The 13,779-nt window shown below is 45.6% G+C and overlaps 1 protein-coding gene across 2 annotated transcripts in view; it reads left to right on the plus strand.

Annotated features, from left to right (window-relative positions):
- Window positions 1–13,779, plus strand: part of CASKIN1 (CASK interacting protein 1) — a 579,616-nt gene that overhangs the window by 480,317 nt on the left and 85,520 nt on the right. The window contains exons 11-12 of one of the 2 annotated variants that reach the window (XM_069209731.1): window positions 587–694; window positions 11,279–11,388. In XM_069209731.1, the coding sequence (XP_069065832.1) occupies window positions 587–694; window positions 11,279–11,388 (218 nt within the window). The remainder of the gene's footprint in view (window positions 1–586; window positions 695–11,278; window positions 11,389–13,779) is intronic. The other variant, XM_069209732.1, reaches the window with a different exon arrangement.

Raw genomic sequence — 13,779 nt, forward strand, 5'->3', positions numbered from 1 at the left:
CTTTATAGTGAAAAGTGTGGTCCAAATCGGAATGTGTGACTTATGAACTTAACTGTGGTCTTTGCTACTAGACATGGACAAAGGGAAGTATATGGTTTGGTGTAAGGAGTAATGAGAAGTGTGATTGTTTTGAGGAGGTGTGGTCAATGAGAGCAGATTATCTGTTGGATGAGATGTGATCTTTGAGGGTGGCTTTGCTAACCAGGATGTGGTTTTGCTCATGAGAAAAGTTTTAGTCTCTCATGAGAGGTGGTATGGTCTATACCAGCCTATGTGTCCTGTTGGATGAAGTGTGGCTACAAATAGTGTAAAATGGAAAAAATGGCCTATAGTAGAGGAGTGATACATATGTAGTTTTTAGCGAAGTTGTGATCCGTGTAAGTGGGATGTGACCTGTATGGGGAGCTGTGTTTGCATGGAAAAAATACTTGGTTGGCAGTCTGAAATTGACACATCCAATCCTTGTTCACCACTCACACCCCATGTAATATTGAGCACATTCATCATGTATTTATTCACTTTTCCACTCACAAAGTGCTGCAAAATAACCCTGTCCTGAGCTGGCCTCTCCTTCTTGTTGCTGCAGGTTCCAGAGGATCAGACTCAAGCCCTTCCCACCTGTCCTCATCGCCGGGATCTGCTACAACCATAGCCCCTGCCGAAGAGATCTGGGTGCTGCGGAAGCCTCTGGCAGGTACAGCTGAGGACTAGGGATGCCTTGTAATGGCAGAGCAGGCTGACTAATCTGATCCTACCCACAGGGTCAACAACCATGGTGCTGATCAGTCTGAAAGTTTACTTCAGTTGTCTGCTGTACTTATGTGAGCTGTCATCTGATGTACTTCTTAACTGACGGATATTGCGGTGTCCACAAGTGAGGGTTTACTTGTGCTTGAAGTAATGTATGCACTGATGCGTCAAGGCATACATCTAGCATCTTCTTCTGAATATAAATGAATAAGCATGGCGAAGGATGCCTTATGATAGAAGAGGTGGCTATTGATGGACAGGCCTTGTGAATAATGCCTCTTATAATATGTGGTACTTCACGTTACACTAGTTATGAGTTAATTGGTGCTGCAAGTGATATTTCTTTAGGTATTAGAGTTGTTATCCAATATTGATATTAAAATGAAAACTACTCCAGATGATGTCTCTTATGATCAGGAAAACACCTTCTACAATTGTGAATGGTTTATGGATTCTGCAAATAATGTCACTTAGCTATTCAGAGATGTAATCTCAGACTGTTAATGAATAAATAGGCATTACTGCTTTGGTGTGTGACAGGTCATCACTTTAGTATTGCACTATTGGTATTTGACACTTTTATCAGCTATGAAATGAGTAGTGCACAAGTACAGATATATATATATATGTCCTACAGTAGGTAGTTATAGTTAGGACCTAGTTTCCATCGGAAGACCATTTTTTGTTTTGCCTATAACTTTGTCACTGCTTGATGAATCTTCATGAAATTGTCAAAGCATATACTTCAGTCGATTCAGGTGCTGTGATTAAAGTTTCAGGGTGATCCATCAAGCGAGGGCCGAGAAAAACTTGTTTTCCCCATGCATTTTCCCATAGGGATTTTGAACGAAACTACAGCCCAAACCGCTGGAGGTACAACACCAACTTTGGCAGAAAGCTAGCTTTTGGTACAGAAAGCGTGCTTTTTGTGGTTTGGTGTAAATCCATTCAGTCGTTTCCGGGATATTAGAATTTAAAAATATATAGATATCTAGGGATGCGGTGGATCCGCGTATCCATCTGTCCCTGTGCTAATATCTGATGGGCTGCCAACATTTCAACAAGGAAGTATTGGCAGCCATTTTGGGACTAAGCTTCAGCAGAGTCCCACAATAAAGATAATAAAAAAGAAAAGGAGCCAGGGTCGGGACACCCTGAGCCCATAGCCTTTGTGCACAGGTCCCCCCAGAAACCCCGCAAGGGCTAAAAGGCATTTTTTAAAAGAATAATCTCAGAAAAGTCCACGGATGTATCCGCGGATTTTTCCGAGACTTAAAACTAAAAACGCGGTCTCCTCCAGTTTTCCTTTAGTTTGCTCCTGGCTGGGCCAGGTCCCAGGTGCATTGGGGGTAAAAAGGAGGGAGACACATGGACCTTGCTCCTGGGGCTTATGGTAGCCCCGAGGACCACCACCTCTCCGGGGCTAAAATTGAAAAAGAATATGTGGGGACACCAGACAGCTCCCGCCAAACAAAAGCAAACATAGCTCCGCTTTCAGCAAGCGGAAGCGGTCAAACATCTCTTTCTCTGCCTGCTGTCATGCAAGCAGAGAAAGAGATGAAAACATTGCTCCCACAAGAAGGGAGCTGCTGTTTAAAGCAGCTCCCTGTCTGCGGGAGCAATGCCTGCCAGGACCCGCAGGAGACGGGGGACGGCTGGGCCTGCGGGGCCTTGAGCCTCCCCCCGCGGTCCCATAAGCACTTCCCTATATAAGGTACAAATCATTCAACTGTGTTTTCTCTGCAGTTCTACCTTGTAAAGTTATCTGATGAAGACCCTCAAGAAACGTTCACATTGGCAAAATTACAGACAAATGGTCACTGAAGACATTTCCTCAATGTCCTTTATGCAGCTCTAGTGTAGAGGATGCAATATACATTTACCCAAAGAGGTAACACTTACTAATTAGCCAGTATAAAGCATTCCAGTTGGGTAGACATTTTGCACAAAATGGCAGCTCTTCTTGGATAAATACGCATGGCAGGATTCCTTCTGGCACAATGTTTAAGTCACAGAAATGAAACCTCACTGGGAAGCACTTACAGATATAAACAAAGCAGGTGCTCAAGTTGAAGCGCCACCTCTGTAAAGTAATAATCATCCTAATTTCTTGCATTGGTGAAGACAAAGCAGGTATTTTTTGCTGTCTATTTCGGCCTTGAAAAGTTGTCTGTAAACCTTGATGGAGTTGTTTGCATCCTTGCTTTTTCTGAATGCAGTATCTCATGTAGCGACTGTGACGAGTGGGTTCTTTCTTGTCACTTGCTGGGTTGGGTGGTTTTACAGGGTTGGTTGCCGGGCCTGGCTGCAGGGCATGGCTGCAGGGCAGGCCCTACCCAACCCCAGGTGCATGGTGCAGGATTAAGTGGTTATAGGGGGTTGGCTGCAAGGCTTGGACACAGGCTATACCCTGAAGCCAACCTCTGCCACGCACGGCCAAAGACCTTGTGTGGCGCAGGGTCGGGTAGTTATAGAGGATTGGCCACAAGGCCCGGCTGCAGGCCAGACCCTACAACCAACCCCTACCACCCATGGCCAAAGGCCATGCACGGCAATGGTTGGATTACCGTATAGGAATTAAAATTACTTTATGTTTAAAAAAAACATAGAAATTCACTGAAAAAAACAAAGGTTACATGGATGGTTTAGTTAGGAAATAAAAAAAAATTTCAACAAAGAGATTCACATTAAAAAACGAAGGTTACAGGGAAGTTATAGTTAGACTCACATAGTTAGAGAAATTTTTAGTAACTATAACTTCTGCCCTAAGGTAACTATAACTCATGACCTCACCATATACTCCTAATTACCCCAGATAATACAGCACTCATTACAACTTCTATAACGGCATTAAAAATTTAAGTGAAGCATCAGCAGTCAGATTATTGAAGAAAAAACTGTACATGGTGGGTGAACGAGTTATTGTTACCTTATGGCGCCAGATATAGTTACTTGAAATAACTCCTGAATTTCTATGGTTTTGTGCTAGTAAATTGAGAACTTCTAACATCTCTGTAACCTTTTTAAATGAGTGTCTATGGGATTTGTATTCTATTTCCTAACAATAACATCCCTGTAAACTTTAGATTTTTCAGGTAATTTCTATGTTTTTTTTTTATTCTGTTTCCTAACTATAATGTATAACTATAAACCTTTGTTTTTTTCAGTGACTATATTCTATCTATCTATCTATCTATCTATCTATCTATCTATCTATCTATCTATCTATCTATCTATCTATCTATCTATATATATTTATATATATATATACATACATACACACAGTGGCAGTTAGGATCATGTTTCCATAGGAAATGCCAGTTTTTTGTGTTGCTCATAACTTTGACGCTGTTTAATAAATATCCATGAAACTGTACAAAAACGTGCTACTTTTTGACTAGTTTTCACATGTAAAGTTTTGGGGTGATCCGTGAAGCGGGGCTGAGAAAACCGGGAGTGATTTCTGGAGGGCACAGCTACAGCACAAACCAATGAACAGATTTACACCAAGTTTGGCAGAAAGCTAGATCTTGGACTAGAAACAGTGCTTTTTTTGATTTGATGTAAATCGGTAAGTAGTTCTTGAGCAAATAATGCTTACAAAATAGTTTATCTATGAACGCAGAGCCTCCATGGATCCGACAGACCTCAAACTGAGTTCTGATTTGCTGACACCACGTCAACTAGGAAGTGGTGGCAGTCATCTTCGGACTCAGAACTCACTCCTGAGTCCTAAAAAAAAAAAACACAAAAAGATAGGGATACCCTGACCCCTAAGCCTGCTACCTGGAGAAAATAGTTTTTTTTAATAAAAAACATTTTGCCACAAATGTAAACATTTTGCCACAAATTTACAGAGGATTCAAAGAAAAATAACATTTTAAAAGTGTGACCTCCGGCACTTCTTTTTAAATCCCCCCTTGGGTGGGCCAGGGCCCCGGGGAGAAAATGTAGGTTATTTTTTGGGGGAAGGAGGTGCGTGGCTCCCCATCCGCTGGGGCTGACATAAGAAAAAGGAGGGGGCACACAGCCCCCTCTTGGAGTCTATTTAGGCCCAGGAGACCCCATCCCCAGGGCCAAAATGTTTTAAAAAGGGGAGGGGACTGCACAGCCCCCCTCAGTGAGCCTTAAAAAAAGGCCTTGGGGACCCTATCCCTGAGGCCGTCACTTTAATTAAAAGGGAGAAGGGTGGTGCGGCCCCCTCTATTAGCCGTTAAAGGCCCTGTGGACCCATACCCCAGTGCCAGCTCAGTGACTATGTCTCAGGGAGCCCCAAACCACTCTGGAAACAGTAGTATGCTCCCGTCTGGCAAGAGCATTTTTAAAGAGCCTTCCAAACATGAGCAAATATCTAAATGTGCTCCCAGCCTGCAGGATATTTAAGAAATGCTTCCAGTGGCTGAAAGCAAACTTGTGTTTTGTTTCGATTTCCGCACTGTTGCAGGCAGGGAAACAGACTACATATTGGTCCCGCCCGGAGGGAACATAAACAATTGACTGCTCCCCTGTGGGGGAGCAATGCTAACTCCCACACCATGGAAAATGCTGGCTGGGGCCACAGGGACCCTAGGGCTCCTCCCTCGGCCCGCAGTGTGGTTTATGGTGGGTGTCCGAAGTGAACACCGGTGCTCCCATCTGCAGTTCATGGAGGCACTGGGGGATAGGGTTCCGGGGGGCCACAATAGGCTCGGCAACTGGGCTGTGGACCCCCCTTCCACTTAAAAAAAAAAAAAGACAGTCCCAGGGGATGGGATGCCCGAGGCCAGAGAAGGCTTAGGGAGGGGGGCCACCCCAGGGGATGGGGTCCCTGGGGCCTCATAAGGCTCGTGGAAGAGGGGCCCACCCTCCACGTTTTTGTTGAATTTGGCCCTAAGGTAACTTCCAGTGTTTAATTTATATTTTTTAAACATTATAGAAGTTGTCATGAGTGCTGTAATAGCTGGGGTAATTAGCAGTGCATGGCGAGGGCACGATTTATAGTACCTTAGGCCGCAAGTTACAGTTACTTGAAAGAACTCTAACTATAACTGCTGTATTTCTATGTTTTTGTGCGAGTAAATTCAAAACCTAACTATAGCGTCCCTGTACCATTTGTTTTTTAAGTGAATTTCCAAGGTTCTTATATTTCCTAACTATGACGTCCCTGAAACCTTGTTTTTTTTCCAGCGAATTTCTATTGTATTTTTAACGTAAAGTAATTTTCATTACTATATGATAATACATCCACGGCCGCAAATGGCCTTCGTCCTTGTACAGGAATGGTTGGCCTTAGGGACTGCGGCCAACCCCCTATAACCACTCAACCCCATGCCATGTACATCCAAAGGCAGTGTGCAGCAGGGGTTGGCCACAGGGCCTGGCCTGTGGCAAGTCACTGCGGCTAGCCCCCCTAACCAACCATCCCAATGCTGCACATGTCCTTTGGCCATGTGCCGTGAGAGCTAGCCACAGAGCCTGTCTTTCTGGGTGTGAGAGGGTGTCTCTGGGTGTGAGAGTGGTTGTGAGAGTGTCTGTCTGGGTGTGAGATGGGTGTGAGAAGGTCTATGTGGGTGTGAGAGTGGGTGTAAGAGTGTCTGATTGTGCTCCAATAGATGAAAGATGCATTCACCTCCACAAAGGATTTCAGATCATTTTTCAACATAGAGTCGGGGAGTAAACACACATGCTTTGCCTTCACAAAGCCAAGGAGTAAGATTCATTTGTCCATTCCAGAAGGGGAGCTTCAACTAGGGCACCTGCAAAGTTTATATTTATAAGTCCTTCCTGCTGGGATTTATTATCTGTGACATGAGCATCATGCCAGAACGGAAGCTCATCTGCTCCTTTATCCAACTCGAGTCCACAGTTTGCACAAAATGTCTACCCAACTGAAGCACTTTCTACTGGTTTGTTAGTAAGTGCTGCCTTGTTGGATAAAATGCAGTTTGGGTAACGGAGTTTGCACGCCCCCCTCCCTGGGCTGATATTGGCGCTGGGGAGCCCATACCCTGAGGCCTGGACTTCAATAAATGGAGGAGGGGGGCTGTGCGGCCTCCCTACCCTGGTCGATTTCGGCCCTGGGAACCCCATCCCTCATGGCCCGGCCTACTACATTTTGCAATATTTTTGTGGAGGGAGGCCATGCAGCCCCCATCCCCTGGCCTATTTCAGCACCGGGGACCCCATCCACCGGGGCCCAGTCTTAAGATTTTTTTTCTTTTGGAAGGGGGGGCTTGTCGCCCCTCCCCCGGCTGATCTCGGCCCTGGGGACCCCATCTCCTAGGCCCCAGCCATCTGTCCTGGGTGGCCCACAGGGCACCCAGTGTTCAGTGGGACTGCAGGGGGGGCATGAAGGCCCCTGAGGTCTCATTCGGTTCCCCACCTCCTGCGGGAGGCCACATTGCTTTTGCAGACACGGAGCTTACTGATTGTTTGCTCTAACTTGGCGGGAGCTGTCAAAGGTCCCGCCAAGTCAGAACAAAGAGCTATGTCCCGGAGGTGGTCACCCCAGGACATAGCAGAAGCTGGCCCTAGGGGGTACTGGTCCCCGGTGCCATCTATGGCTCCACGATGGGGGCTGCATGGCCCCCCTCCATCATTGTATTTTCCCAGGGGAGGTGGTGGTCCCTGGATCTGGGGGCAGGGGCGGCTCCTATGCAATGGCGGAGGAGCATCACCTCACTGGCTAAGGGTCAGCAGTAGAAAAATAAAATATTTAATTTGTGTTTTATTTACCTGCTGCTGGCTCAGCCAGCATGTGAAGGGAGGGCCAGGGCAGGGCCATGGGAGGTGGGGAGGAGGAGTGGAGTGCACTAAGTGTGCATGTGTATTTGGCCGGCCGTCTTAGGCTGGCCAAACACACATGTGCACTTAGGTTTCTCCAACCTGGCTGTGCTGCACAGTCCGGCTGGAGAAACTGCACAGACCCCGTGCACTGTCTGCGCGGTAGACCGAGCCACTTCGACCAATCCTGATGCTGCTTTCATGCTAGGTATAGTATGAGAGCAGTGCCATGATTGCTGGTGAGCCTGTGCTGCTGTCCCAGTGAATGCTGGGACACCAGAAGGGCAGAGGTGTGAGGGCGGCAGGAGGCAGCGGTGGGAAAATATATTTTTTAATTATTTGTTTCCCCCGTCCCCGTCGACCCCTCAAACCCCCTTGACATTTTTAGTGGCTGCCATTGGCTGGGGGTCAGCAACGGACCTCCTTCATTCTTTAAATTCAGCCCCGTGGAGGTGGTTGTCGCTGGGGCTGGGAGGAGGGCTGTGTGGTCTCCCCCCCATGAATTAATTCTTTAGCTCTGGGGAGGTGGCAGTCCACAGGGCGTAGGGGAGCCATACAGCTCCCCCGCATTCATTATTTCTTGAGCCCCATGAGGTGGCAGTACCTGGGGCTGCGGGGGGCCGTGCGGCCCCCCTGCATTCTATATAAATGAAGCCCGGGGGAGGGGGGGTGGTGTCTAGGGCATAAATAAGTGCAGGAAGGGGGGCCTCATGCGCCCCCTCCTTTATTTTTAACTTGGAGGAGGGTCCCCATATGCCCCCTCCTTTATTTTTAACATGGAGGGGGGGGCCTGTGCGTCCCTTCCTTTATTTTTAACATGCCCCCAGGACCTGGCCCACCAGGGGATTCTTAAAACAAGCGTGAGAGACCTTGCTTGTTTTTGTTTCTTTTTACCACAGATTTGCAACCCAGTCACAAATTCTCAGTAACATTTTTTTTTTTAAGTATTTTTTGTGGGTTGTGGGGGGGGTCCCTAGGGACAACAGCATCAGAGCTAAGGGGTCAGGGTGCCCCTACCGTGGCCCTTTTTGCTGTTTTGTTATCTTGTTCTCTGAGACTCAGCTGATGCCGAATCGCAAGTTGGCTGCCAACACTTCCTTGTTGAAGTATTAGCAGCCAATCAGATCTCAGCACAAGGTCAGGAGGGTTCATGGAGCCTTTGCGTCCCTATATATACAAATTAGAATTTTCTTTAATATATCAAAAACTACTGAACGGACTTACACCAAATTACAAAAAGGGCGCTTTCTGTCCCAAGAGCCAACCGGCGACAAAGATATAGGCAATTAAAAAAATGCTTTTTCTATAGAAACTTAGAAACTAGGTCTTCACTATAACTGTCTATTACCGACCGCTACTAGGTAATATATATATATATATATATATATATATATATATATATATATATATAATTTTTTTTTTTTTATTCATTGGGCTGTACTACATAGAAACCAATAATCCTCCGCTGACATTTAAATAAGCCTGTGTCTGCACTTAGTTCCACCTCTGTGGTTTCCTGCAGGCCATGGATTGACTGTGCTTTACGATGCAGCAGGCTTCTTTTGTTAGACAATATTAATTTCGGATCATGCTGCAAAATTACTGTACTCATTAAAAATATTTGAATGAAGCAAAATAAATTGAACAGCCTGGCATAAAATGTGAATCTTTCTAAATGTTGTGGCTGCAAGCTGTAGTGAATAACAATGAAGTGGGTGTGAGCAGGGGACTGGTCATATTCCAAGAAAACTTCATCATCTCATGTATGAACACTGCCTTTTGTGAAGTATTGCTCTGCAGTCCCAGGTAAAGTTGTACAGTCTGTATGGGCTTCGTAAAAGCAATGTCTCTGGCACAAGAGGCAAACTTTGGAAAAGAGAGAGGAATGTGCCCATTTTGATAGACAAGACCATCTGGTGTCTTGTCAAGTTGATCCCTCCACTCCCCTGGCAAGGCAGATGTTGGATCAATGTTTAAAATATGTCAACAAAGAGACCTGGGAAATGTCTTTCCAGTCAGACCAACTTCATAGCTGCTAAGTTACTTGACAGCATTTGGAAGAGGGTAAATCCTATCAAACTAACCTGATATTCTTCTTCAAAGCAATTGCTTGTATGCTGAACCAGCTACTGTAGTTAAATGGATTTCCTCCGCCAGTGATGGAGTTAAGCACTCTATCTCCCTGGTGTCAGTCCTGATGACCACATTTTGAAATGTCCATCAACCCAGCGGCCATTTCAAGCACTGACGGGAACAGGCTTCAAGGTGGTTCCTGCCAATGTGTTGTAACTTGTTTGATGGAGCTGTAAGGCAATGTTATTTTTTTTTTTATTTCAAAAGCAAAGCCTCAAAAGGTCATTTCCTTTTTGAAAATAAAGAAAAAATGCCCTCGCCACGGAGTTAGCTCCAGGGTTTATCCCCCCTTACCACCAGGGTTTTCCTGGCGATGATGGCCAGTTGGAACTGACTTGTATGTCCGCCCATCTAGATTAGGTGGGTGGAATTAAAGGTAGAGCTCTGAAAGCCTTTACTCTGTTAGGCTGTCAGAAGGGGTGTAATCGCGGTGGAGACGAAGTAGTCTCTGCTATCTTTACACCGAAACTCCACCTGCATTTAAATTGGGCGGGCGGACCATTACGTTTTGGCACAAATGGTTCTCTTTCATGATGGAATACCTTTTCTGCCAGCATATAAATCGGCCCCTGAATTCAGTGTGCTTGACAAGGATTTTTTAATGGTGTATATTGAGGTCTGTAGTGTATGGGGGTGATTTAGTTCACATTGTAAGATGCGGGCTTGCAGTGAAAAGTGATATTTTATTCCACAGTTTGGGATGGGTAGGCCTCAGGTTCCTATACATGTCATAGTTGAGGGGGAGGACATGGGCTTTTTGGTTCTAGAGGTCAGTTCATTGACTTAGTAGAACGTTCAGCCAGAAAAGCCTAGGTGTGATTCAGTTTCTTTAGATGTGCCTCAAGGAATTTATTTCTTAATGTAGCTTATGAGGTTCCGAGACATTAAGAGGTCACTTAAATTATCATGTGGGAACCTTCCTCTTGGGATGCCATGGTTGAATGAATGGTCTAGCACATGGAGGCCTGGAATAGAAACAATGTATCTAATTCAAATTGTAGGATGGAATAGTCTAGGGTCCATCAAAGTGTTTTTAGGCCACTTTCTGATACAGGAGCGTGTCCACTTACAGGTTATTATTTAGCAGTGTTTTCGGGGGGGGGGGGGGGGGGGTTAGGCTCCTACAGACGACCTCCTTTATGGTGTGTTTTACTGACCTGAGTCACCAGCACAGTATTTAGCTTCCAGTGAAATCTAGACCCGCATAGACACTAGTAAGGATGCTGTCCAGCATGTACATTCATCATCAAGGGTAGAACATACATGGCTGTTGTACTAACTGTTATATGTTTACATTATCCCAAACTGAAACTCGGTCCCCTCTGAATAACTTAAATTTTGTTTTTGCTGCAGCGTGGGGATGGATGGAGGGTCAATGTTATCTTTTTGCTCGATTATTTTTTTTTGCTTCTAGGTAGACACCATCAAGACTCTTGCTGACATGAATGTGAGATCTGCTTCCAAGACAATTTTTTAATCGGCGCAATACCGCGGGCTACGGGTCTCAGGGCTGGCACAAGCCTCTTACTCTTGGGCACAGGGCTCATGGTTAATAGCATGAAATAATGGTAATTGGCGAGGACGTCTTGCTCAGTAGAGCCTAACCAATGCTTCCTTCTTGCTTCCGTGGCAGGTGGGGACCGCAGCAGCATTGGCAGCACAGGAAGCGCCCGGAGCTCTGGCAGCGGGCAGAGTGGTGGCAGCAGTGCCAATGCCATCCATGCTGGTGCAGAAGGGGTCAAGGTATACAATGACGGCGTTCTTCAGTAGAGTAGACCCATGGCAAGACCCTTCCTTAGGAACTAGATGCCATGAGGCTTATCAGCCAATGTGAAAGCTGTAACACTCTCCCGTTTACTAGTCCAGTCCCTGGCCCCTCCAGGCCCGGCTTGCACGAGTAGGGTGCAGGTGGTAGCCAGGTGTGTGTGTGGGAGCCCGCTGTGTCCTCTGAAGAGAAGTCGTTGCACCCCGCTTCCGGTCACCTCCCTGCTGTTTTATGAAAGTTGATACTTATCCGTCTGTCCACATGTCGTCCCTATCATTGATTTTAGGTACAGATCTTTCTAATATTTACCCAGTCCTCTTTTTCTCCCATGCCCACCTCCCTTTAGATTAGTGTCCGTTTGCCTTTTTGTCCAGCCCTCTCAGCGTGTCCCTTCCCGGTCTCTGTGTCTGTCTGTCTGCCTGTGAGTGTTCTGTAGGGTGGCCCTCTCCCTCTATCGCTCCATCTTTGTCCACCTGTCTGTCCTTGTGTATCTATGTGTATTCAATTAGTTACTGGCCCACACACATCTCCTTCTGTCTCCCCCTCACTCTAGCGTTCCATGTGCATGTACACTCAGCTTCTGTCCATAGTCATGTATCTGATCATGTTCTGATAATGCCAAACCGGGGTTTGCATGTTGATGCATCCGTCCTCTCTTCGAGTGGTTGTGTCTTACCTTTGGTTGTGTTGAGTTCATACAATCAGGTCAGTATATTTTTATGTTTGGTTTCCTGTCTTCCACACACTAAGATGTGGGAGCTGTGTGGAGAGGGGTCTTTTTCTTCTCCAGTTGTTTTCTTGCAACATCTAAACATTGGGTATACAAGCACATTCATGCAAATTACACACATGCACACACACACACACACACTCGTCAGGTCATCTGTAGGTAACACAAATCATACAAGATTCGTTCATGTTTATTCACACACAGCTCACACTTGCTAATACACAGACCGCACGATCGTGAAACTGAACAACGGCATGCACACACACTGGTCACTGAAAGAAGGACGGAAAAAACAAGTAACTGAGTGAAAGTGTGAGCAGAAGACTGATTGAAAAACTCCCTGTATAATCCGATTCATGCAAGTTCACTATTATATTTGAAACATCCCAAAACCTACTGGAGAAATAACTTCATCAGACAGAACATTATTTCCCCCAATAGGTCATACTTTCTAACGGTACCAGGCTCTGTTCCTGACTACCGTCTCTAGAGCTCTTCTCCTCTGTGCAAGAATCATGTCTCGCTAGAGATCAAAGAAATTAAGTTATTGGGTGGAATTTTTGTTCATATCCTTTCTTTCTTCACGCTTAGGCTTTAAGTGATAACAAGATAATACTTATTTAATTATTGTATATCCACCCTGGGGTACAGATTAAGATCTTTATCTAATGCTTGTGTTTCACAGTCATTGGCAATCCCCAGTGAGTGGAGTTTTTAGCCCACCTGTATTTGTTGACAGCTGCAGTCAGAGTTTTGTGGGAGCTCAGCTAAAACATGATGCACCTGTAGCCAGCCCCCCCCCATCCTGGTGTGGACTGGTTCACAACCATAGAATGTTGTTTCTCTGAACTTTGCCCCTATACTTTGGGAGAACTTTCTGTTTGAATCTAATTTTCACAAAATAAATTAAGCGGGATCCAAAAAGTGATCTGAATGAGGAATGTTATCTGATGTGATGCTGAGTACCCGGGATGTCCTGATTGAATGCGTTCAAGCTCACCTTGACAGCCTCTCGTTACTAAGCAACGCCACGTGCTTCGCAGCTGAGGACCGTGAGGCTTCAGTACGATGAACAATCAAATGTAAAGGTGCCCAGGGAAGACAATGCAACATCTATGATGCCACAAGCGAGGTGATTAAAACTTTACGAGGCCCTCTTTAGCTCTGCCGAGCATGCAGCGGGCAATGTACCTGTGTGTGTACCTGCCAAATAAAAATAAGAGCAATAATTGTTACTGCAACAGAAAGTGGAACAGAAATGATCAAGTCTAGAGTGGGTTTGAGCAGTGCGTGGTGTTAGGTACACATCAATACACCAGCTTCCAGCAGGTACAGAAACAGTGGCAAAAGTCACTGTGTGATTACTCTCTCAATAAGCCCTAAGTGTCCTCCCATTAACATTTTAAATTGCCCTTTCTCCCTTTGTTCTTTCTGCTTTTCTCTAAACTTACACGAAACCTCGTAGTATCTCGTCTTCTGTCTTCTGAATTTTTCCCCCTCATCTTTCTGTTCGTAGTTAATCCTTTTTTTCTGTTTCCCTCCTGTTGTTTTCCTTCCTCTTTCCACACTCTCACTTCATCCTTACACCTCCATACTTCCCTCCCTCGTTACATCTCCCCTCTACTTGGTTCCTCAGTTT

Source organism: Pleurodeles waltl, chromosome 10 (assembly GCF_031143425.1).
Source record: "Pleurodeles waltl isolate 20211129_DDA chromosome 10, aPleWal1.hap1.20221129, whole genome shotgun sequence".
Taxonomy (NCBI): Eukaryota; Metazoa; Chordata; class Amphibia; order Caudata; family Salamandridae; genus Pleurodeles; species Pleurodeles waltl.